The sequence below is a fragment of the Phoca vitulina genome, unplaced genomic scaffold, assembly GCF_004348235.1.
Source record: "Phoca vitulina isolate PV1807 unplaced genomic scaffold, GSC_HSeal_1.0 scaffold59, whole genome shotgun sequence".
NCBI classification, from domain to species: domain Eukaryota; kingdom Metazoa; phylum Chordata; class Mammalia; order Carnivora; family Phocidae; genus Phoca; species Phoca vitulina.
In genome coordinates, this window is record NW_022589762.1 from 3,034,684 (window position 1) to 3,057,536 (window position 22,853).

At 35.8% G+C, this 22,853-nt stretch overlaps 2 protein-coding genes across 16 annotated transcripts in view; one reads left to right on the forward strand and one right to left on the reverse strand.

Moving 5' to 3' along the window:
- Positions 1–22,853, reverse strand: part of WNK1 (WNK lysine deficient protein kinase 1) — a 149,348-nt gene that overhangs the window by 69,287 nt on the left and 57,208 nt on the right. For all 15 annotated transcript variants that reach the window (XM_032390952.1, XM_032390940.1, XM_032390951.1 and 12 more), the window contains exons 2-4: positions 18,141–18,313; positions 2,227–2,447; positions 59–216 (exon numbers count right to left, since the gene is read on the reverse strand). In XM_032390952.1, the coding sequence (XP_032246843.1) occupies positions 59–216; positions 2,227–2,447; positions 18,141–18,313 (552 nt within the window). The remainder of the gene's footprint in view (positions 1–58; positions 217–2,226; positions 2,448–18,140; positions 18,314–22,853) is intronic.
- On the forward strand, positions 9,199–11,604 carry LOC116623631 (putative protein FAM10A5). The gene has a single exon (XM_032390962.1). It carries the CDS (start codon positions 9,362–9,364, stop codon positions 9,866–9,868), a length of 507 nt encoding a protein of 168 aa, XP_032246853.1. The 5' UTR covers positions 9,199–9,361; the 3' UTR covers positions 9,869–11,604.

A 22,853-nucleotide genomic window follows, 5' to 3' on the forward strand; every position in this document is an offset into this window, starting at 1 on the left:
CCAGCTTGGCATTCCTTTTTTGGTGTGACTTAAGCTCACTAATCATGCTAAGACTTACACTGGTCACTCGACGGTAGATCTGAGCAGCATTTTGGCATTCTGAGTAAGGGTATTCAGATGTGGCCATCTCAAGCATGCACATCCCAAAAGCATAAACGTCAACAGATTCATCGTATTTTTCCTCATACATCTCGGGGGCCATGAACTCTGGGGTACCTTAAATTAAAAGAACAATTCAGACTCAATGTGAGCAGAGGCTACAGATATTACTCACCTGGGGAAGAAGCAGAGGGGTTGACCTGTGAGATAGAAGGAAGTGGAAGGGGGGAAGAGAAGAGAGAAGAGTGGTGGGGGCAGGGAAGAGGAAAAAAATCTTAGTCTCTTTGCTGCATGGCCTTCATAAAAGAAACTAGAACAGGGTCAAGTGTCTATTTATTTACTGTTTCAAACGGATTACTGTTATACAATGTCAAAATAGAGACTTGGATAAGAGAAAAACTGATATAACTCATAACGAAAACAAATGGAAGGAAAAGTAAGAGACTAGCAAGAAATAAAGAGGATATAATGGCATCTACCAATAAGACAAGGTGGGTTAAAAAAGATCAAAATACTTGTCTGCCCCCTACTGTATGGTAGCTGTAAGGTTAGTATTTATAGCTAGTCTTTGGCCATTAACATTCCACCTGATCAGTTTCACTTTTAAGCAGGCCTTGCAGTGAAAAATCTAACATTCAATATGTTTTTTAAAAGAAAAAAATAAAGTGTAATTGTCTATAAAGGCCACTCACCAGAGCCCCTTTCTTCACCTACTTACCATACCACCTGCAGTACACAAATAAGTCTACTGCAGATAACAAGAAAAACAGTGAAGGACATCTTAACAGATTTTACAGACAAAAAATAAATACACACAAATGGAGAACTCAAATACAGAGTGAGTTATGAGAATAGTGTGGTCCCACAGACCAGGTTTTCCAATGTTTCCAAAGAAATTAAGTCTGGATACCTCAAACTACAGGGCATTTCCAAGAATAGGCTTACATACTATGATTTAAACAAAAAAAGAGGGGGAAAACTCTCTTGGGTGAGAGATTTTTAAGGAGCCAAAGACAAAGAAATGTTTCCTTTTCCTGTAAGGAATGCAAAAAGGAAATTCAGCTTTAAATAACTCTTTTCCAATTCTTCTTGTTAATCTATTTTAAGAAAATTTAAAAATAGCATTCCGAATCCAAGTCACATAATATTCTATGGAGGACACTATTTTATAAGAATGTACAAATTACTGGTGTCCTATGGTTTTCTTTTAATACATAAAATTCTAGCCCACTTAAAAATTAATGGTTTCCTTGCTGTCACCACCTTTGGGGGGAGAATAGAGTATCTGTAAAGATTTCAAGTTTTCAAAGTGTCATATCCTCTTCAGAGAGTGAAAGTTTATCAAAATAATAAGCATTAAATTATCTTTCCAGCTGCAACTCTCTAACATTTAGTTGAAAGTCTGAAAGGACAGCCTCGTTCTTTAGATCAGTGATTCTCAACAAGGGGGCAATTTTGTTACCCAGGGACATTTAGTCCAGAGACATTTTTGGTTTTAACAACTGTGGGGGAGCTGGAAAGGGGATGTGCTCCTGGCATCTAAATAATCTTATAATGCACAAGAAAGCCCTTACAAACAACAAAGAACTATCCAACCCCAAATGTCAAATAATATTGGGTTGAAAAGCTGTTTCAGATATATCTTCTGAAGAGTAGGAGTAAGAAAAGTTAAAACCAAGTTCTCGGAATAAACTCATTTTCACATTTTGAAACAAAGTCTTAACAGGTAGAAACTTTTGAATACATATATCTAACACTTTCTGAGAAAGTAAACTACATATAAATTCAATTTCTTTTATAAGAAAGTAACTCTATTAAGTACATAATACTACACATCAACAGAATGACCCAATAAGATTGATAGTTACATAAGGTTTTGTCAACAAAGTTCACCTTACTTCTCTTCATGTAACTTTGTAACTTTACAAAACACTGTTAGTCTTCCAGATGATTCTAGAAGCATATAGAGAACTCCACATCTCATAAGTAAAACTGATCACTTCTTGAGTTCAAGCTAGGAATTTTTGAAGGCTTATTTCACATAATAAAAGCTTTGACAGGGTCAGGTTTCTAAATAAAAGGAATATCAGAAAACCAGTTAGGATGCAAGGTACACCTGAAACATACCTATCACACTCTTGGCAAAAGAAGCCCGCTTCAGGGTTGCCAGACCTAGGTCTCCAATCTTGACTGAGCCTGTAGGACCAGTGATAAAGATGTTGTCACACTTAAGATCTCGGTGAATAATAGGTGGAGTTCGAGTATGAAGAAACTGAAGTCCTTTAAGGATCTGACGGCACCAGCTTCTTAGAACTTTGATCTTCATCACCTTAAACCTTTTCAGGTACCTAGAAAAGGCAAAGCACACCAAACAGGTTATAAATGATATGAGTTTACTGCTTTGAAGAATTCCATTAATTCTAGCATATCTGAGATGGGAATATCAAATTTACACTATTAAGATTCAGTAACCTTAAAAGTTAGTGATACTTTTAGCAAGGTTAAAGGGGAAAGGATAACAAGTCGTTGGTAAATGAATTCTAACAACAAAGCACAGAAAGTGAATTCCTTAAAACTGGGTAACTAATAAAATAACTTAGAAGAGATAAAAAATAAACAATAACAATAAAAAAATAAAAGTTAAGGGGTGGAATTTGACTTCTGGTAAATGGAGTAATTCTTACTGGACACAGAACTGTAGTAAAAAATATAAAAACAACTATTTCAAGACTCTTGAGAGCAATCAAAATTAGGCATAAATTGGAAGGGAGTTCACATGAGGGGAAAAAAGAAAGCACTGCTTGAGCTTCCTATTTTCTAAATCTTTTCACAGTTGAGGGAAGGTGCCAGCCTGAACATGCGGATCAGCTCAATTCTAAACAGAAGCCTGTAGTCTTATTAGCTGAGAAATAGGAAGACAGAGTTCAAGATGACCACAGCAGCTAGCACAGGGCTGTCCAAAAGAACTTTCTATAATGATAGTCTGTTCAATATAGTATTCACTAGACAAATATAAATTAAAATTTAAAATTCCATTTTTCAGCTGCACTAGCCACATTTTAAGTGTTCAACAGCCACATGTATCAAGAGGCTACCATTTTAGATAGTACAAATTATAAAATATTTCCATCAGCACAGAGTTCTAGTGGACAGCAGAGATCTAGAAAGTAAAAGAGGGAAATCCCAGGGGCGCCTGGGTGGCTCAGTCGGTTAAGCGTCTGCCTTCAGCTCAGGTCATGATCCCAGGGTTCTGGGATCCAGCCCCGCATCGGGCTCCCTGCTCAGCGGGAAGCCTGCTTCTCCCTCTCTCACTCCCTCTGCTTGTGTTCTCTCTCTCGCTGTGTGTCTCTCTGTCAAATAAATAAATAAAATCTTTAAAAAAAAAAAAAAAAAAGGAGGGAAATCCCAGAAGGGTGGTATAGAAGGGAGCCCCAAATCCTGAATATTCATTCTGCCCAAATCTCTGGTTGACCTCTGAAATACATATTTTGTGAAGCAGATTCCAAGCAGCCCAGCTAATGCTAAAAGAATGGAACAGAGATTTCTGATGCTACCTACTGCTGGAAAGATAAAGTTTGTGGATTGGCTTCAGACATCTGAAAATATTCAGAATTATGAAGATATAAAAAATTACATTTGCCTCTTAGTATCTTTAAAATACACATGCTTAACTAAAGAACAATTTATAACATTGTATTATAGGGTCTATAGAATACATAAATGTAACATATATAAAAATTATAGCACAAAGAACAAGTATCAGGGACAACTGAAACTTTATCTGTAGCAAGGTTCCTTTACATGAAATTGTACAATATCAACCCAAAGTTTATTGTGAAAAGTTAAAGATATAAACACAATCTCAAAAGCAATTGCTTTTTAAAAAAAACAACAAAACAACACAAGAAGGTTTCAACTAAAAAGCTAATACAGGAACTAAAATGAAATTCTACTTCACTTGGATGAGGTAATTAAAAGAAAACTAATGGTGAAAATTGGTTTTATGGTTTAAAAAAATATTGAAACATATTACCTCTGTAGGGTGAGGGAAGGGCTGCCTAGGAGCCATAAGGGCATTTACTAAGATAATAAAAATGTTCTATACCTTAATAGGATTTTGATTACATAAGTGAATATGCCTTTGTCAAAATTCATAGAATGATACCATTATGATTGATTACACTTTTCATCATATTTAAATATTACTGTAAGGAAAAACAAAGTATATAAATATTAGAACTTTAATGAAATGAGCACTTAAGTGTTTACATGTGAAGCATACTGATGTCTACAACTTACATTGGAATAAATAAAATTAATAAAATGATCAAGTATATAAAATATAACTATATATTAACCTTGTATCTTATAATTTCATTAAATTTATTTAGAAACATTGGAATTTTCTATGTGAACAATTACATAACCTGCGAACAAGGGCAGTGGTATTTCTTCCTTTCCAATCTTTACACCTTTTACTAGTTTTCCCTGTGTTTATGCCTTATTGCAATGGGTGGCCCTCTGAAACAATAGTGAATATAAGTGGTTAAAACAAGCATTCTTGCTTTGTTCCTAATCTCAGAGGCAATGGTTAAGTTTGACATATTAGTTATAGGCTGGAGGAAGTTCCCTACTATTCCTAGTTTGGCTAAGAGTTTTTAGCCATGAATAGATAGATATTGAATTGTCAAATACTTTTTGACAGATTTTGAAAATATGGCTTTTTTCCTTTATTCTGTTAATGCTGAATAACATTGATTCACTCAATGTTAAACCAACTTTGTGATCCTGGGATAAACCCTCTCTGGTATTGATGTATTGTGATTGCTGGATCCAATCTGCTATTATTTTGTAAAGGATTTTTGCATCAATATTCATGAAGGACATTGTTCTTTAAAAATTTCTTTTTCCATAATATCTTAGGTTCTGGTATTAGTGTTATGCTGGCTTCATAAAATGAGTTAGACTCTAATTGTTCCACCTCTATTTTTTGAGAAAATTCAACACAGTGGATTTTCCCATTTCTTATTAAGATAAAATATACATAAAACTTACCATTTTAAAGTGATATTAATTCATACTGTTATGAAATCATCACCGCCAACTATCTCCAGAACTCTTTTCATCTTGAAAACTGAAACTTCATACCCATTGAACAATAACTCCCCAAAACCAACCCCCCTTGGGTTCTGGCAACCACCATTCTACTTTCTGTTTCTATGAATCAACTACTCTAGGTACCTCATAGAAAGTGACATCAAGCAGTATTGGTATGTGACTTTTTGTGACTGGCTTATTTCACGTTGCATAATGTCCTCAAGGTTCACTCATATTACAGCCCATGTTAGAATTTCCTTGCCATCCTTAAGGATGAAGACTATTCCACTGTGTGTGTAGACACAAACAGACAGACAGGCACACACACACATACACACATTTTGCTTATCCATTCTTTCCTTGATGGACACTTGGGCTGCTTCTACCTTTTAGCTATTGTAAATAATGCAACTATAAATATGGGTATACAAATATCTCTTGAAGACCCTGCTTCCAATTCTTTTGGGTATGAACCCATAAGTGGAAGTGTTCGGTCATATGGTAATTAAGTTGAGATTAATCGACATATAACATTATATTTGTCTCAGATGTACAACGTAATGATTCAAAATGATCTATATATATTGCAAAACGATCACCACAATAAGTCTAGTTAATATGTATCAATACACAGTTACAGGTTTTTTCTTCTTGTGATGAGAATTTTTAAGATCTACTCTTTGCAACTTTAAAACATGTAATACAGCATTATTAACTGTAGTCACCATGCTGTACATTACATCCCCAGGACTTACTTATTTTATAACTAAAAGTTTGTACCTTTTGACCACTGTCACCCATTACATACACTCCACCCCCGTGCCCCCAACTACAGCAATCACCAATCTGTTCTCTGTATTTATGAGTTCAGTTTTTTCTTGTTTTGGGTATTTTTAAATTTTTTTAGATGTCACATATAAGTGAGATCATACAGTATTTGTCTTTCTCTATCTGACTTATTTAACTTAGCATAATGCCTTCAAAGTCCATCCACATTGTTACAAATGGCAAAATTTCCTTCTTTTTATGGATGAACAATATTAATAACCCATCATACACCACATCTTCTTTATCCATTCATGTTGTAAATAAAGCTGTAATGAACAGGTGGTACATATATTTTTTCAAATTACAGTACTTCTAATTTTAATTTTTTGAGGAACCTCCATATAGTTTCCCACAATGGCTGCACCAATTTACATGTCCACCAACAGCACACAAGGATTCCTTTTTCTTCACATCCTTGCCAACACTTGTTTTCCTTGTCTTTTTGATAATAGCCATTCTGACAGATATGAGGTGGTATCTCATTGTGATTTTGACTTATGTTTCCATAATGACCTGTATTGTTGGCCATTAAATCTTTCTGGAGAAATGTCTATCCAGGTCCTTTGCCCGTTTCTAATAGGGTTTTTTAATGTTGTTGAATTTTGGGAGTTCTCTATATATTCCAGATATTAATCCCTTTTGAGTTATATGATTTGCAAGTATTTTCTCCCATTCTGTGAGTTGCTTTTTTACTCTATTAATAATATCTTTCAATGTACATAAGTTTTTAATTTTTACAAAGTCCAATTTTAAACACACTGGATTTAAAAACCTTTGATATATGGCATACATTTCAGACAATGCTAATAACAAAGTCACTTCTACTTTCTGGTAGAGAGTAGTAAGTTTTCTTTTTATTGATGAAGACAGTGAGCCCAAAGTTATACAACTATTACAAGATAGAGATGGCAAGTGAATTCTTAAGCCTGAACTCCTGCTACTGCCTGACTGGCTACTCAATCTCTAATGCATACATTTAATTAAAAAATAAAATAAATATTTAAAATTATACATATATTTTGAGTCACATTTCATTTTTAGAAACCTATTTCTACAGAAATAAATAAGGACATAGATATATACATGATAACTGTAGCATAGTTTTAAAGAGGAGAATGTGGACAAGAAGAGATCTGATTTGCCCATACAACTATAAATGGGACATTTACAAACCCAGAAAAGCTAAATATGGTGAGAATGAAAAGTGGTGCTAAAGATAGGGATATTAGTTAAGAACCACCATAACCAAACAAGAAAAGTACCATCAATGCAGAAGACCGACTAAATAAATAAATAAATAAAGGGTCTCTCTAATACAGCATCTCTAAGTCCTTCATTATGGCTGACTCATGCCCAATCACCTTGAAGAAAAGCCTAGTAGTTGAAAAGTCTTGCCCTCATAACCATAGCTCCTAATCAGCTTTTCAATGCTGAATTATTTAACATAAACTGACAACCAACTCATGGTTAAATAGGGTTAATTACGGTACTCATCCCACAAAATTGGAGGACTAAATGTTAAGCACAATGGCTGCCAAAAACTAGAGCACAGGAAATTTTAGCTCAAGAAACAGAATATCAATTAAAAATTATTAAAAAGACACTAACAGAAGTTCTGTCACTGAAAAATAAAATAACTAAAATGAAAAATTCACTAAAAAGTTTGAACAGCAGATGGAGCAAGCAGAAGAAGCTGCAAACCTGAAAACACATCAACTGAAATTATGTAGTTTGAACAGCAGAAAAGAAAAAAAAAATAAAGAAAACTCAATAGAGCCTAACAGTCCTGGGGCGCCTGGGTGGCTCAGTTGTTGGGCGTCTGCCTTTGGCTCAGGTCATGATCCCAGGGTCCTGGGATCGAGTCCTGCATTGGGCTCCATGCTCCACAGGAAGCCTGCTTCTCCCTCTCCCACTCCCCCTGCTTCTGTTTCCTCTCTCACTGTGTCTCTCTCTGTCAAATAAATAAATACAATATTTAAAAAAAAAAAAAAAAAAAAAGAGCCTAACAGTCCTGTGGGATACCACCAAGCTGATCAACATATGTGTAATGGGAGCCCCAAATAAGAAGGAACAGAAAGAATATTTGATAAAATAATGGTCACAAACTTTCTAAGTTTGATAAAAGACATGAATCTACATATCTGAGAAGCTCAACAAACTCCAAGAAAGACACATGCAAAGAGATTCACGTTTATATATTACATTCAAACTGTTGAAAACCAAAGACAAGAGAATCTTGAAAGCAAGAGAGAAGCAACTCATCATAATCAAGAGATCCTCAATAAAATTATCAGCCAACTTCTCAGCAGAAACCATAGAAGGCAGAAGGCAGAGGAAAGTGCTGAAAGGTAGGGGGAAAACCTGTCAATCAAGAATTTTACATCTAGCAAAAAATATCCTTCAAAAATGAAGCCAGAATTAAGACATGGTCAGATAAACAAAAGCTGAGGGAGTGTTGTCAGTACACCTGCCCTACAGGAAATGCTAAAGCAAGTCCTTCAGGCTAAAATGAAAGGACAATGGACAAAAATTTGAAGCCATAGGAAAAAATAAAATCTCTGGTAAAGATAACTACTTGGCTAAATATAAAAACCAGTATTAATGTATTTTTGGCTTGTAACTTCTCTGTTCATTTCCTACATGATTTAAAATGCAAACACATAAATCAATAATTATAAATCTGTATTAATGGGAGCACAACGCATAAAGATGCAATTTGCATCTTTGCAAAATCTACAAAAACACAAAACAGGTGCAAAGCTGTATAAGAGAAAAGATTTTGAAGCTACTGAAGCTAAGTTGGTAACATTTCAAACTAGACTGTTAGAAATTTATGGTGTTAATTGTAATCCCTAAGGTAGCCACTAAGAAAATATCTACGCAATATATACAAGGGAAACAAGAAGGGTATTAAAATGGTACACTACAAAGAAAAATTTTTTTAAAAAGCAGTAATGAAGACAAGGAACAAAAAAGATGTCAAATATACAAAAAACAAATAGCAAAAAGTGCTTCCTTATCACCAATTACTTCAAGTATAAATGGATTAAATTTTCTAATCAAAGACAGAGATGGCTGAATGGAGATATCTAAGATCCAACTACATGCTGTCTACAAGAGACTCACTTTAGATTCAAAGACCCACACACAATGAAAGGACAGAAAAAGATATTCCATGCAAACAGTAACCAAAAGAGAATGAGGTGGCTATATTAATATCAGACAAAATAGACTAAATCAAAAACTGATACAAACACGATCATGCTGAGCTAGTGCCCGCGCCTGGAATTGGGCTGCAACCTCAGCCACGCCTGCCACCTGCCACCGCCTCTGGACCATGGACCCCTGCAAAGTGAGCGAGTTTTGGGCCTTCGAGAAAATGTGGAAGCAAAATCCGAGTATTCTGCACACTGAGCAAATGCGCTTCCTGCAGGAGTGCGTGGAGAACATGGACGGTAAAATACCACCTGCCACTCATAAAACTAAATCAGAAGACAATATCAAGGAAGAAAAAACAGATAGTAAGAAGGTGGAGGAAAACATAAAGCCAGACAAACCATCAAGTGGGGAAAGTGATCTAGAAAATGACAATGAAGGTGTGACTGAACCAGATACTGATGCCCCTCAAGAAATGGGAGATGAAAATGTAGAGATAACCGAGGAAATGATGGATCAGGCAAATGATAAAAAAGTGGCTGTCACTGATGCCCTAAATGATGGTGAACTACAGAAAGCCACTGACTTGTTCACAGATGCCATCAAACTGAATCCTCGCTTGGCCATTCTGTATGCCAAGAGAGCCAGTGTCTTCATCAAATTACAGAAGCCAAATGCTGCCATTTGAGACTGTGACAGAGCTATTGAAATAAATCCTGATTCAGCTCAGCCTTGTAAGTGGCGAGGGAAAGCACACAGACTTCTGGGCCGTTGGGAAGAAGCAGCACACGATCTTGCCCTTGCTTGTAAACTGGATTACGATGAAGATGCTAGTGCAATGCTGAAAGGAGTTCAACTGAGGGCCCAGAAAATTGCTTAACATCAGAGAAAGTATGAGCAAAAACGAGAAGAGCAAGAGATCAAAGAAAGAATAGAAAGGGTTAAGAAGGCTCGGGAAGAACATGAGAGAGCCCAGAGGGAGGAAAAAGCCAGAAGACAATCAGGAGCTCAGTATGGTTCTTTCCCAGGTGACTTTCCTGGGGGAATGCCTGGTAATTTTCCTGGAGGAATGCCTGAAATGGCAGGGGGGATGCCTGGAATGGCAGGAATACCTGGGCTCAATGAAATTCTTAGTGATCCAGAGGTTCCTGTAGCCATGCAGGATCCAGAAGTTATGGTGGCCTTCCAGAATGTAGCCCAGAACCCAGCGAATATGTCAAAATATCAGAGCAACCCAAAGGTTATGAATCTCATCAGTAAATTGTCAGCCAAACTTGGAGGTCAAGCATAATGCCCTTCTGACAAATAAAGCCCTTGCTGAAGGAAAAGCAACTTCGATCACCTAATGGATGTCACAATAATACAAACCAGTGTACCTCTGACCTTCTCATGAAGAAAGCTGGGGTGCTGTGAAGAGAACCCCCACCTCTCTGCCCCACGTGCAACTAAAATATTTCTACAGTGGTTTGCCATTAGGGTATTCATTCAGATAATGCCTTCCTACTAGGAATTACAAACTTTAAACACTTTTTAAACCTTTAAATAAAAATATTTAAAAACATATTAAAAGGGTGTGTTAGTCCCTACATTTTTCTTTACTAATCATTTCAGTTTTTTTCCTTTGGATTAACTGGGCAAGGAAGATACTTCAGTGTGGAAGATTTATTGCTCCAGCTGAGTGAAATAAAGGTTTATTAGTGGGAGGCAAATATAACATTTAAATAGATGAATTCTGAGTTGGAGATATGGTTTCTGAGGCATTTTGACTTGTCTTTTTAAATGCTTTATTTCTTAAACACAATTTATTTGGATAAAACCACTGGGACCACCAGTACTGCAGTAGGACCTGGGTAGGGACCGGAAGTGCTTGGCAGGGCAGCAGCAACCTTATTCCTTTTATAGAGTGTGCACCCTTGTGCAGATGCATTTAAATCTTACACTGTGGTGAAGGGATGATTTTTATAATGCTGCAGTAGAATTGGATTACTTAGCTGTGTTCTTATCTGATATAGAAAATAGATGTTTTGCATTATTTCAAGATAAGGGAAAAAAACTGACACAAGAGATAAAGAATATGTATTGATAAAAGGGTCAATTTATCAAGATTATAACAATTATAAACGTAATACACATCAGAGTTCCTAAATACATGAAGCAAATATTGACAGAATTGAGAGGAGGAGTACACAGTTCTACAGTAAAAGTTGGAGAATTAATAGCCCACTTTCAAAAATGGATAGACCATTTAGACAGAAGATCATTAAGGCAGTAGAGGATTTGAACAATACTATAAACCACCTAAACATAAGAGAAATATATGGAACATGACACCCAACAACAGATGAATACATATTCTTAAGAACACATGGAACATTCCCTCAAGAAACCTCCCAACAAAGAAAAGTCCAGGACTACATGGTTTCACTGTTGAGTTCTACCAAATATTTAAAGGAAAACCACTAATCCTTCTCAAACTCTTCCAAAAAGTAAAAAAGGAGGAAACACTTCCAAAAAGTAGAAAAATAGAAAATGAGTTCATAAGTCACTCATTTGCCCTGTCAGCAAAGACACCACAAGAAAACTACATACCAATATCTCTTATGAATACAGATGCAAAAATCATCAAGAAAACATTAGCCAACTGAATCCAACAGCATGGTAAAAGGATTATACACCAAGTACAAATTATCCATAAAATGGAAATATCCCTCAACATTACAAATCAGTCAACATAATACACATTAGTAGAACAAAGGTTAAAAAAAAACAAAAAAAAACCTCATGATCATCTCGATACAGAAAAAGCAGTAGATAAATTCCAATACCTTTCCATGATAAAAATACTCAAACTACGAATAGCAGAGAATATATGATAAAGAACATTATGAAAAAACCAAACTTTACATCATACTCAATAATGAAACACTGAAAGCTTTCTCACTAAGATTAGAAGTAAGACAAGGATAACCAGTGTTATTCAACATTGTACTAGAAATTCTAGCCAGAGCAACTAAGCAAGAAAAAGAAATAAAAGTATACAAATTGGAAAGGAAGTAAAACTGTATTTGTAGATGCCAAGATCCTATATAAAGAAAATACCAAAGAACACACACACACACTCTCACAACTAGAGTTAATAAAACAATTCATCAAAGTTGCAAGATTGCAAGATCAACATACACAAACTAGTTGTGTTCCATACACCAACAATTAACAACCTGAAAAGGAAATTAAGAAAACAATTCCATTTTGCAAAAGCATCCCAAAGAATAAAATACAGTGGAATAAATTTAACCAAGGAGGTAAAAGGCCTATACGTTAGAAACTAGAAAACACTGTTGAAAAATTAAATAAAATGTAAAAACATCTTGTCACATGGATTGGAAAACTTAATATAGTTAGTTAGATGGCAGTACTACCCAAAGTGACCTACAGAGTCAATGCATCTATAAATACATTTGATTCTATCTACAGATACTATCAAAATTCTATCAGCCTTCTTACAGAAATGGAAAACTAATTCTCAAATTCACATGGAATTGCAGGGACCTCAAATAGCCAAAACAATATATTTTTTAAAAAATTTTATTTATTCATTTGACAGAGAGAGAGAAAGCACAAGCAGGGGAGTAGCAGAGGGAGAGGGAGAAGCAGGCTCTCGGCGAGCAGGGAGCCCGACACAGGACTCGATCCCAGGACCCTGGGATCATGACCTGAGCTGAAGGCAGACCCTTAACTGACTGAGCCACCCAGGCACCCCTAGCCAAAACAATATTGAAAAAGAAGAACAAAATTGGAGAACACACACTTCCCAATTTGAAAACATATTACAAAGCTACAGTAATCAAAACAGCGTGGTACTGGCTAGGGACAGATATACAGACTAACAGCATAGTATCAAGAGTCCAGAAATAAACCCATACATCTATGGTTAAATGATTTTTGACAAGGGTACCAAGACCATTCAATAGGGATAGAACAGTCCCTTCAACAAACAATGCTGGGTAACTGGACATCCCTATGCAATAGAATGAAGTTGGGTCCCATACCTCACACATACATAAAAGTTTACTCAAACTGAAACAAATGTAAATATAAGAGACAAACCTGTAGAAGTTTTAGAAGAAAACTTAGGGGTAAATCTGTGCAATCTTGGTTTTGGCAATAGATTCTTAGATACAACACCAAAAGTACTAGCAACAAGAAAAAACAAGTAAATTGGACTTCATCAACATTAAAAACTTTATACATCACAGGACATTATCAAGGAAGTAAAAAGACAACCTACAGAATGGGAGACAGTATTTGCAAATCATGTATCTGAGAAAGGCTTACAGAATATATAAAGAACTCTTACAACTCAACAATAATAAAAAAAATTAAAAATGGGCAAAGAACTTGAACAGAGATTTGTCCAAAAGACATGATGGAACAGACATTTCCCCAAAGATAGATAAATGACCGACATGCACATGACAAGATGCTCAACATCATTAGACACTAGGAAAATGCAAATCAAAACCCACAATGAGATACTATGTCACACTTGGTAGGATGGCTATGAAAATAATAAACAAGTGTTGGCAAGGATGTGGAGAAACTGAAACTCATAGATTGTTGGTAGGAATGTAAAATGGTTCAGTCACTGTGGAAAACCGTTTGGTGGTTCCTCAAAGGGTTAAACATAGAATTACCATGACTTAGCAATTCCACTTGTAGGCATACATCCAAAAGAAATAAAAATATATACTCAAAATCTTATACACAAATATTTACAGCAGGACTACTAAGGATAGCCAAAAGTTGGAAACAAATCAAATGTCTATAAACAAAGGAATGGTTGTGGTATATCCATGAAACAAAATATTATGTGGTTATAAAAAGGAATGAAGTACTAATATGTGCAACATCATGAACCTTGAAAACATTATGCTAAGTGAAAGTCAAACACAAAAGGCCCCATTATTTTATGACTCCAATTATATGAAATATCTTGATCAGATAAAACCAGAGACAAAAACCAGTTAGTGGTTGCCAAGGGCTGGGATAAGGGGGAAATGGGGAGTTGTTTAATGCGTTTCAGTTTGTAGGACTGAAGAGTGCTGAAAAATGGTTGCACAACAATGTCAATATACTTAATATTACTGAGCTACACACTTAAAAATGACTAAGATGGCAAATTTTATGCTATATGTTTTTCTTTTTAAGATTCTATTTGAGAGAGAGACAGCACAAGTTGGGGGAGGGGCGGAGGGGCGGAGGGAGAGGGAGAAAGAAGCAGACTCCCCGCTGAGCAGGAAGCCTGACAGGGATCCCAGGACCCTGAGATCATGACCTGAGCCGAAGGCAGACACTTAACTGGCTGAGCCACCCAGATGCCCTGCTGTTTTTTATCACAGAAAAAATTCCTATCCATAAATCCTAGAGGTCAGTACAATTCCTCATCTTGCACATGGAGAACTGAGGCCCAGATATGGGGAGCTATTTGCCCCAAATCACAGTTGGGCAGAAGCAGAGCTAGGAGTAGAACTCATCACTCCTACTCTGTCTAGTGCTCTATTTTTTTTTTTTAAAGATTTTATTTATTTTTGATAGAGAGAGAGTGTACAAGCAGGGGAAGCAGCGGGCAGAGGGAGAGGGAGAAGCAGGCTCCGTGCTGAGCAGGGAGCCCGATGTGGGACTCGATCCCAGGACCCTGGGATCATGACCTGAGCTGAAGACAGACGCTTAACCATCTGAGCCACCCAGGTGTCCTAGTGCTCTTTCTATTAACCCTCTTGTTCCCTTAGCTCTGAGGCCAACAGAAATGATGGGAAATGATTTAAGCTTAGAAAGAAAAATGCCAAGAACTTAGATGGTGGGCAATTAAAGAGTAAATACACTGCATGGGAAGGAAAATGGAGAATAACTACTTAATGAGTACAGTGTTCCTTTGAGGTGATGAAAATGTTTAAGAACTTGAGAGATCACATAGTGATCATACAACATTGTATAGGTACAAAATGCCACTGAATCGTACACTTTAAAAATGTTAGTTTTAGGGCGCCTGGGTAGCTCAGAAGTTAGGCGTCTGCCTTTGGCTCAGGTCATGATCCCAGGGTCCTGGGATCAAGTCCCATATCGGGCTCCCTGCTCGGCAGGAAGCCTGCTTCTCCCTCTCCCACTCCCCCTGCTTGTGTTCTGCTCTCGCTCTCTCTCTGTTAAATAAATAAATAAAATCTTCAAAAAAATAAAAATAAATAAAAATGTTAATTATATGTTCTGTGAATTTCATCTCAATTAAAAAAAATCTAGCTTTATATTTCCTGAATCAAATTTTCTAACCCATATTATTTTTCAGGTATGGGTGTTTATTTGTTTCAATTTAAGTATTAATAAATATGTGGAACAAAGGTAGAAACTTAAAAAGTCCAAAAAGCATGTATGTTGGAACCAATTCCCATCCCTTTCGCTCCATTTGCCTCTCTAAATGCTACCAATATTCCTAATTATTCTGTGTTCTTCCAGGTATGAATATGGATTTGGTTCTTCGTTTGTTACAGTCAACTTTATTAAGTACTGTGAAGAAAAACAACTTAACGTCCTGCTACTCATTTGAACTGCTAACAAAGTATTAACAAGAAGCAGCTTATAGGACTTGCTTTAATGGCTGTATAAAAGTCATATATAACTATACGAGAATATGGATTTGTTTTAAATCTATTTGCTGGGGCGGGGGGTGCCTGGGTGGCTTAGTTGGTTAAGCGTCGGCTCAGGTCATGATCCTGGAGTCCTGGGATCCAGCGCATTGGGCTCGCTCCTCAGCAGGGAGCCTGCTTCTCTCTCTGCCTGCCACTCCCCCTGCTTGTGCTCTCTGTCAAATAAATTTTAAAAATCTTTTTTTTAAAATAAATCTATTTGCTTAGAACTATATACACATCAAGTCTTTCTCTTGATTCTTTCCTCCTAGAATGATAATTAAATCTAATGTCTTCTCACTCCATGTCTTGTGTTCTTTTTGCTTTCTGATCTTCATATTTATTCTTTTCAGTTCAATTTAGTCTGCTGTTTAACCTAATCAATGAAGTTTTAATTTTAAGTATTTATTCTTATTTCTAAAAGTTCTTTGGATCTTTTCTAATTACACCTGAGCTTTTTTTTTTTTTTTTTTAGTAATCCCTACACCCAACATGGGGCTAGAACTCATGATCCCGAGGATCAAGAGTTGTGTGCTCCACCAATTAAGGGACAATTCCACAGAGGCTTAGCCTACTATGTTACCCAAAGTCCCTCAATAAACTTTTTAAAACAAATAAACTGTCATAGGGTACTCTTGTAGGGTATGCCTGACAGATTATTGACAGCCCACTAAAGTATCCAAACTGGTGAAAAGAATCTCAAGATACAGATATACACAACTACTACCGCACAATTTTCCTTAATTCATTCAAATACTTACTAAATTTCAGGCATAGTGCTAGAGATCACAATCTAATGGAAGAAACAGACATATAGCAATCAGCTTGGATGACTAGGATAAAGGTGTTGCCATAAATATTGGAGAAGCTAGGTGGGGAAACTAGAATTTGCAGGAGGGAAATAATCCATTGGCTTTTCAATGTGTTAATCTTGAGCATCCAAGAGCACATGCAAGTCATTACATCCAGGAGATACAAAACTGTTTCAAAGATTTGGGATGAATTAGCTCAGTAGTATTAATTAAAGAAAGTAGTAAGGAATGAATACATACTAAAGAGACAATTTTTAAAAGTCCAATTCCTCCACAATAGAAAATTTAAACCATATAATTTATACTACATTTGACCCTTGAACAACACAGGTTTGAACTGTCTGGGTTTACTTACATGCAGACTTTTTACAGTCTAGTACTGCAAATGTATTTTCTCATAATTTTATTTCTCTAGCTTACTTTATTATAATACAGTATATAATACATATAATATACAAATACATGTTAATCAACCATTTATGTTATCAGTAAGGCTTCCAGTCAACAGTAGGCTACTAAGTAAGTTTGAGGGATTCTAAAGTTATACTTGGATTTTCAACTAGATGGAGGGTCAATTGCCCCTAACCCCCACGTTGTTCAAGGGTCGACTGTAGCTTCCCCTCTGAGTACAGGTAATCTGAGAGACCTGGGATTTCAAAGGCAAACTCCCATTCTTACTTTAAAACTCTTTTAGGGAGGGCGCCTGGGTGGCTCAGTTGGTTAAGCGACTGCCTTCGGCTCAGGTCATGATCCTGGAATCCCTGGATCGAGTCCCGCATCGGGCTCCCTGCTCAGCAGGGAGTCTGCTTCTCCCTCTCCCGCTCCCCCCTCTTGTGCTCTCTCTCTCAAATAAATAAATAAAATCTTTAAAAAAAAAAAAAAAAAAAACTCTTTTAGGGAAAGGGAATTCCTTGTTGGGAATTGTTCAAATGGAGAACAAGAAATTTCTGCATTTGACCTGTTCTCCTGAAAGAAACGACGAGTCTAGCTATTTCGGCTTTAATTTCTGATACTATGGCAAATGGATTTATCTAGTAATAACGGTCACAGTACAATTTCAATGTGACATAAGTTGCATAGATGCGGCAAAAACTATCCAATACACAGTGATAAAGTAAATGGAGAAAGCTTCTCAAATAAGCTTCAACCTCATTTTAACCACTAGAGGGCTACATTGTCATATGAGTTCGTGATCCCTTAGCCACTCAATTTTAGAACTGCAAAGCAACATGATTTAAAAGAACTAGGTTTATTCTGTATTAACTTATTTTAATATTACCATTAAATAATTATCAAATCACTTTATGCACCAGAGGACTTAGTGGGCAGGAAAATGTGCTACCAAGAATTGGAGGGATTGTTCCCTTCTTGGTATGCTGGGCAACAAAAGCAGGACTGATAAAATATGACATGAGACAATTCAAGTTCTTTCAAACTTCTTGGTCAACTTTTATAACATCGATAGACTTACGTTTTAAGGGTTCCAGATGTCATAAGTTCAGTCACCAAAACAATGCACTTCTTTCCTTTTACTGTGGACTCCCAGGAATCATAGAATCGAACAATATTGGGATGCTGAAGGCCCTTTAACATTTCAGCCTCTTCTTTAAATCTCTGCCTCTCAGACTTTGTTAATTTTCGATCCTAAAATCAAAACCAAAACAGAATGTGGTTTAAAATAACAGAACACCAAGTCACACAAATTTAAATGCTGTTAAGAATACACTTATCTTGATGTACCCTGAGAAATGTACAGAACTGTTGAATCATACTGCATACCTGAAACTAATATAGCACTATCTGCTAATTATACTTAAATAAAATAGTTCAAATAGAAAAAAACTCCACAATAATAAATTCAAATGCCAAACGTATACTAAATTATAATGATCAATAAACCAGGAATGCTGTAACATTAAAGTTACTAATAATTTCTTCAGCCTTTCATGAGTGTGAGAACAATCTAAAGTATATTTAAGAAAACTGGATTATAATGTCATGCTTGAGATTATTTCAATGTCTTTATGTTAACATGTGCCTCAGATACAGTATCATTTTGTGGGTACAGTTAACTTACCACTTCTAAAATATATCATTTATTGCTATGCAATATATGCAATTTAACAACATGGAACAAGTATGAGATTTTGGAGGCAAAAAGATCTAAATATAAATTCTAGTTCTGTCTTTGCTTTGATTAGAATTTTCTTTATGAATATATTAAATAATCTACTAGGTATGCTTTCATCATGTTTAAAGCACCTGGCAATTCTTAGGTTAATTCACTTCTCTGAGATGAACTGGGGGAAAGCACTTAATTTGCTGATCTTCCCTTGACAAGGTCCCATATACACAAACTCCAAATTATTCTGTATATTAAAATTGAAACTATCTCTGTCTTATTAATATTCTGTCAAATCACGCAATACATATTTTAACAAAAGATTCCAGGCATACAATGTGTCCATCACACAGTTAAATAAACATTATAGACATAATTAAAAGCCCCCTATGTAACAAGATTGTCCTTCCCATCACTACTCCTTACCCTTGAGTAACTACTAGACTGAATTTGGACATACCACTGCCATATAGGTTTTTACACTTTGGTTAAAATGTTAAAATTTCATAAAATGATGTTATAGAGTATGTTTTCTTTGAAAGCTTCTTTTTTTCACTCGGAAAGCTTGTTTTTTTCACTCGGTACTGTTTGAGATCACCTGTGATGATATATAAGGAGACACTACAAGGTATCCACCATATTATTGTAACTTGATTTTATTCATCGTCACTGTTACACAGTTACCTGCTACCTAAATATATCACAATTTATATCATCTCCTATTGATTAATCTTTAGGCTATTCCCCATTTTTTGCTACTACAATACTGTAGTGGTGTTACACTATTAATCTCCTTGGATATACATTTAAATGTGTCTCTAGGACACAGGTTCTTATTACAAAGCTACAGTAATCAAAACAGTGTGGTACTGGCACGAGGATAAGATATGTAGATCAAAGGAATAGCATTGGAAGTCTAGAAATAAGCCCATACATCAATTATGAATATATATGCCTGAGAGTATTCAGTAATCCTTGTGATTTTTGTCACCAACAGCCCTAGATATTTTGATATCACATAACAGTGGTTATAGATTGTCTCAAAATATCATTTACATTAATCATTACTTTGAAATTGACAGTTATTAGATCTTTCAGTTGATCTGATTAGTATACACTAACAATGCATACTATATCATAAATTTAAAAATTTTTATAACTATTTTAGTATAATTAGTTTCCATTATAATCCTATGTATTTTACTGTATAGACTTAAAACACTACTCTAGCCTTCAAAAGAGATATGAGGCATAAAAAAATACTAGAAACATCTATTAGGATCATGTTGAGAATTACTGAATCATAAGAAAAAGGCACCTTCAATTTTTCTTTTTTTTTTTAAGATTTTATTTATTTGACAGAGAGAGAGCACAAGCAGGAGGAATGGGAGAGGGAGAAGCAGGCTCCCCGCTGAGCAGGGAGCCCAATGCGGGGCTCAATCCCAGGACCCTGAGATCATGACCTGAGCTGAAGGCAGACGCTTGACCGATTGAGCCACCCAGGCGCCCCACACGTTCAATTTTCATAGCTATCAACAAACTGCTTTTCAAGGGGACTATACCAATGTACTCTCTTAATAGCATTGTATGAAGGTTTCCATTGCTACATAGGGTCACCAGTAATTGGTATTATCAGACATTAACTTTTTATCAATGTGATGGGTGTAAACTCATATCCTGTTGTTTAATTTACATTTTTAGAGGCAAGAATGAAAAAAAGTTTTTGTTTTCTTTGCAGGCTACTTGAGATTCTTCTTCAGTGAGATGCCTAATCCTATCATTTGTTGTTTTCCTTTTTTGTAGAAGTTCTCAATATATTCTGGATACAAATCCTTTATTAATTTTATGTTACAAATGTTTTCTCAATTTGTGGTTTGTGTCTCCACCTTGCTTATGATGTCTTTTGATTTTGATATTTTTATTTCACTGTAGTTCAATTAATCTTTTACTTTATGGTAGGTGGGCTTTATCTATTCAGTAATTCTTCCAGACACTGAGGCCATACCTTTTCTTTTCCTTTTTAAAATATAAACGTTTTGTTTGCCATACTTGGGAATTTATCCGTTGAGGAATTTATTTGGTTGGATAAAAGAAGGATTGGCTGTTTTTTTCTATATCAACCAATAACCTAATACCATTTGATGAACAATCCATCCTTCCCATATAAGTGTAATTCTATTTCTGGATTCTATATTCTATTCCAATGGTCTGTCTATTCTGCACTAATACCACATTTTCTTAATTGTTATAGTTTTAAAATAATTCATTCTTGGCAGAACCACTTCCTGTAACACCTTCCTCAACTTTATTTTCTAAATTATCTTGGTTATTTGTTTTTCCAATAAGAAGACTTTTATTTTTATAATGTAGAAATTACAGCATAAGCCAACTAAAACTATCAGAATATTATCAAGAATTTTAATTAAAGGCATATAATTTGTAATGATATGGAGACTGTATCATCTGTTCAACTTTTTCCTAAGCTGTATATATTAATTTTTAAAAATTTATTGTAAATTTACATACCACTAAAAAACACTATTCTCATCATCCCTCCCCATCTTATACATTATTTCCCTAATACTTTAGCTCCCTCTTATCCTATTGCTCCTTAAGATAACATTATAATTGTTATTTAACAGTATATGCTTACTTATATATACCCACATATCTTTTTGTTCACCTTTCCATTTTGCTCCTTATTCTCTTTATCTGGGTTCATTTTTCTTCTTCTGTGAAATATATTTTTCAAAATTCTTTCAGTAAACGTTCCATTAGTGGTATAATCCTAGGTTGTTTGAAATATTTACTTCATCATCACTCTTGAATGATAGTTTAGATGGATGTAGAATTCCAGGCTGGCTTATTTTTCTTCCAGCATTTTCAAGATACCATTTTGTGGTGTTCTGGTGTCTACTGCAGCTGTCAGTATAAATGTTCTCCTTTGTAAATTTATCTGTATTTTCTCTCTAGTTGTTCCAAAGACTTTTTTTTTTAAATTGTGTTCTGCACTTTCAGTACCATGCACCTAGTTTTATGTATATATAATGGGGCTGACTGTGTTTCTAAGCCAAAAGTTTCAAGTATTTGTCTTCAAGTCAGAGAATTCTCAATTATTATCTCTTTGAAAATTGCCTCCTCCTATTTCCCTTTCTCTTCTTTATAAGATTTATGTGTTATGCGTGAGGGTGTGTGTATGTGTGTGTGTACACGTGCACAACCTTACTCTATCCTTCCTATCTTAACTTCTCTCTCATTTTCCATTTCTTATACCTTCTGGGCAATGTTCTCAGATCTACCTTCTTGTTCACTAAGTCTCTCTTGAGTCATTATATCTAAACTGCTTATTACCTCTTTTAAAAATTTTTTTAATTAATTAAACTTTAAAGTCCAAAGGACGGGACACCTGGGTGGCTCAGTTGTTAAGCGTCTGCCTTCGGCTCAGGTCATGATTGGGATCTAGCCCTGTATCGGGCTCCCTGCTCAGCGGGAAGCCTGCTTCTCCCTCTCCCACTCCCCGCTGCTTGTGTTCCCTCTCTCGCTGTGTCTCTCTCTCTCTGTCAAACAAACAAACGAACAAACAAATAAATAGTCCAAAGGAGGAAGGGATGCAAAAGACATGTGGCCAGGTCTCAGTCCCTGCTCCAGAAATAAGAGATGAATGAACACAAACCAGATGAACACTTCCAACTGACCATACAAGTCTTGGAGGACTAGGTATATAGGTAAGAGGGGCAAATATTTGGACATCCACAAAGAAAATAAAACAAAATTGTCAGTCTGTCACCAAAAGTACCCACCAAAGGGTTTGATAAAAGGAACTCAGTCACCACTCCAGTCCCTACTCTCCTCACTAATATCATAAAGCGAGGAGGGAAAAAAGGAACAAAAAGGCTCGGCACTTAACTGCTTCAGTGGGGAAGGAATTCTGCTGCCATTTCACCAGGCCCAATGCCTGGGGAAAGGATATGTCCCTCCCCATTCAGTGGCAACCCTAACACATGGGTTTTGAATGAGACATGATAACTGTCAGCTCAATTTGCAAAGAACCCCTCCAACCTC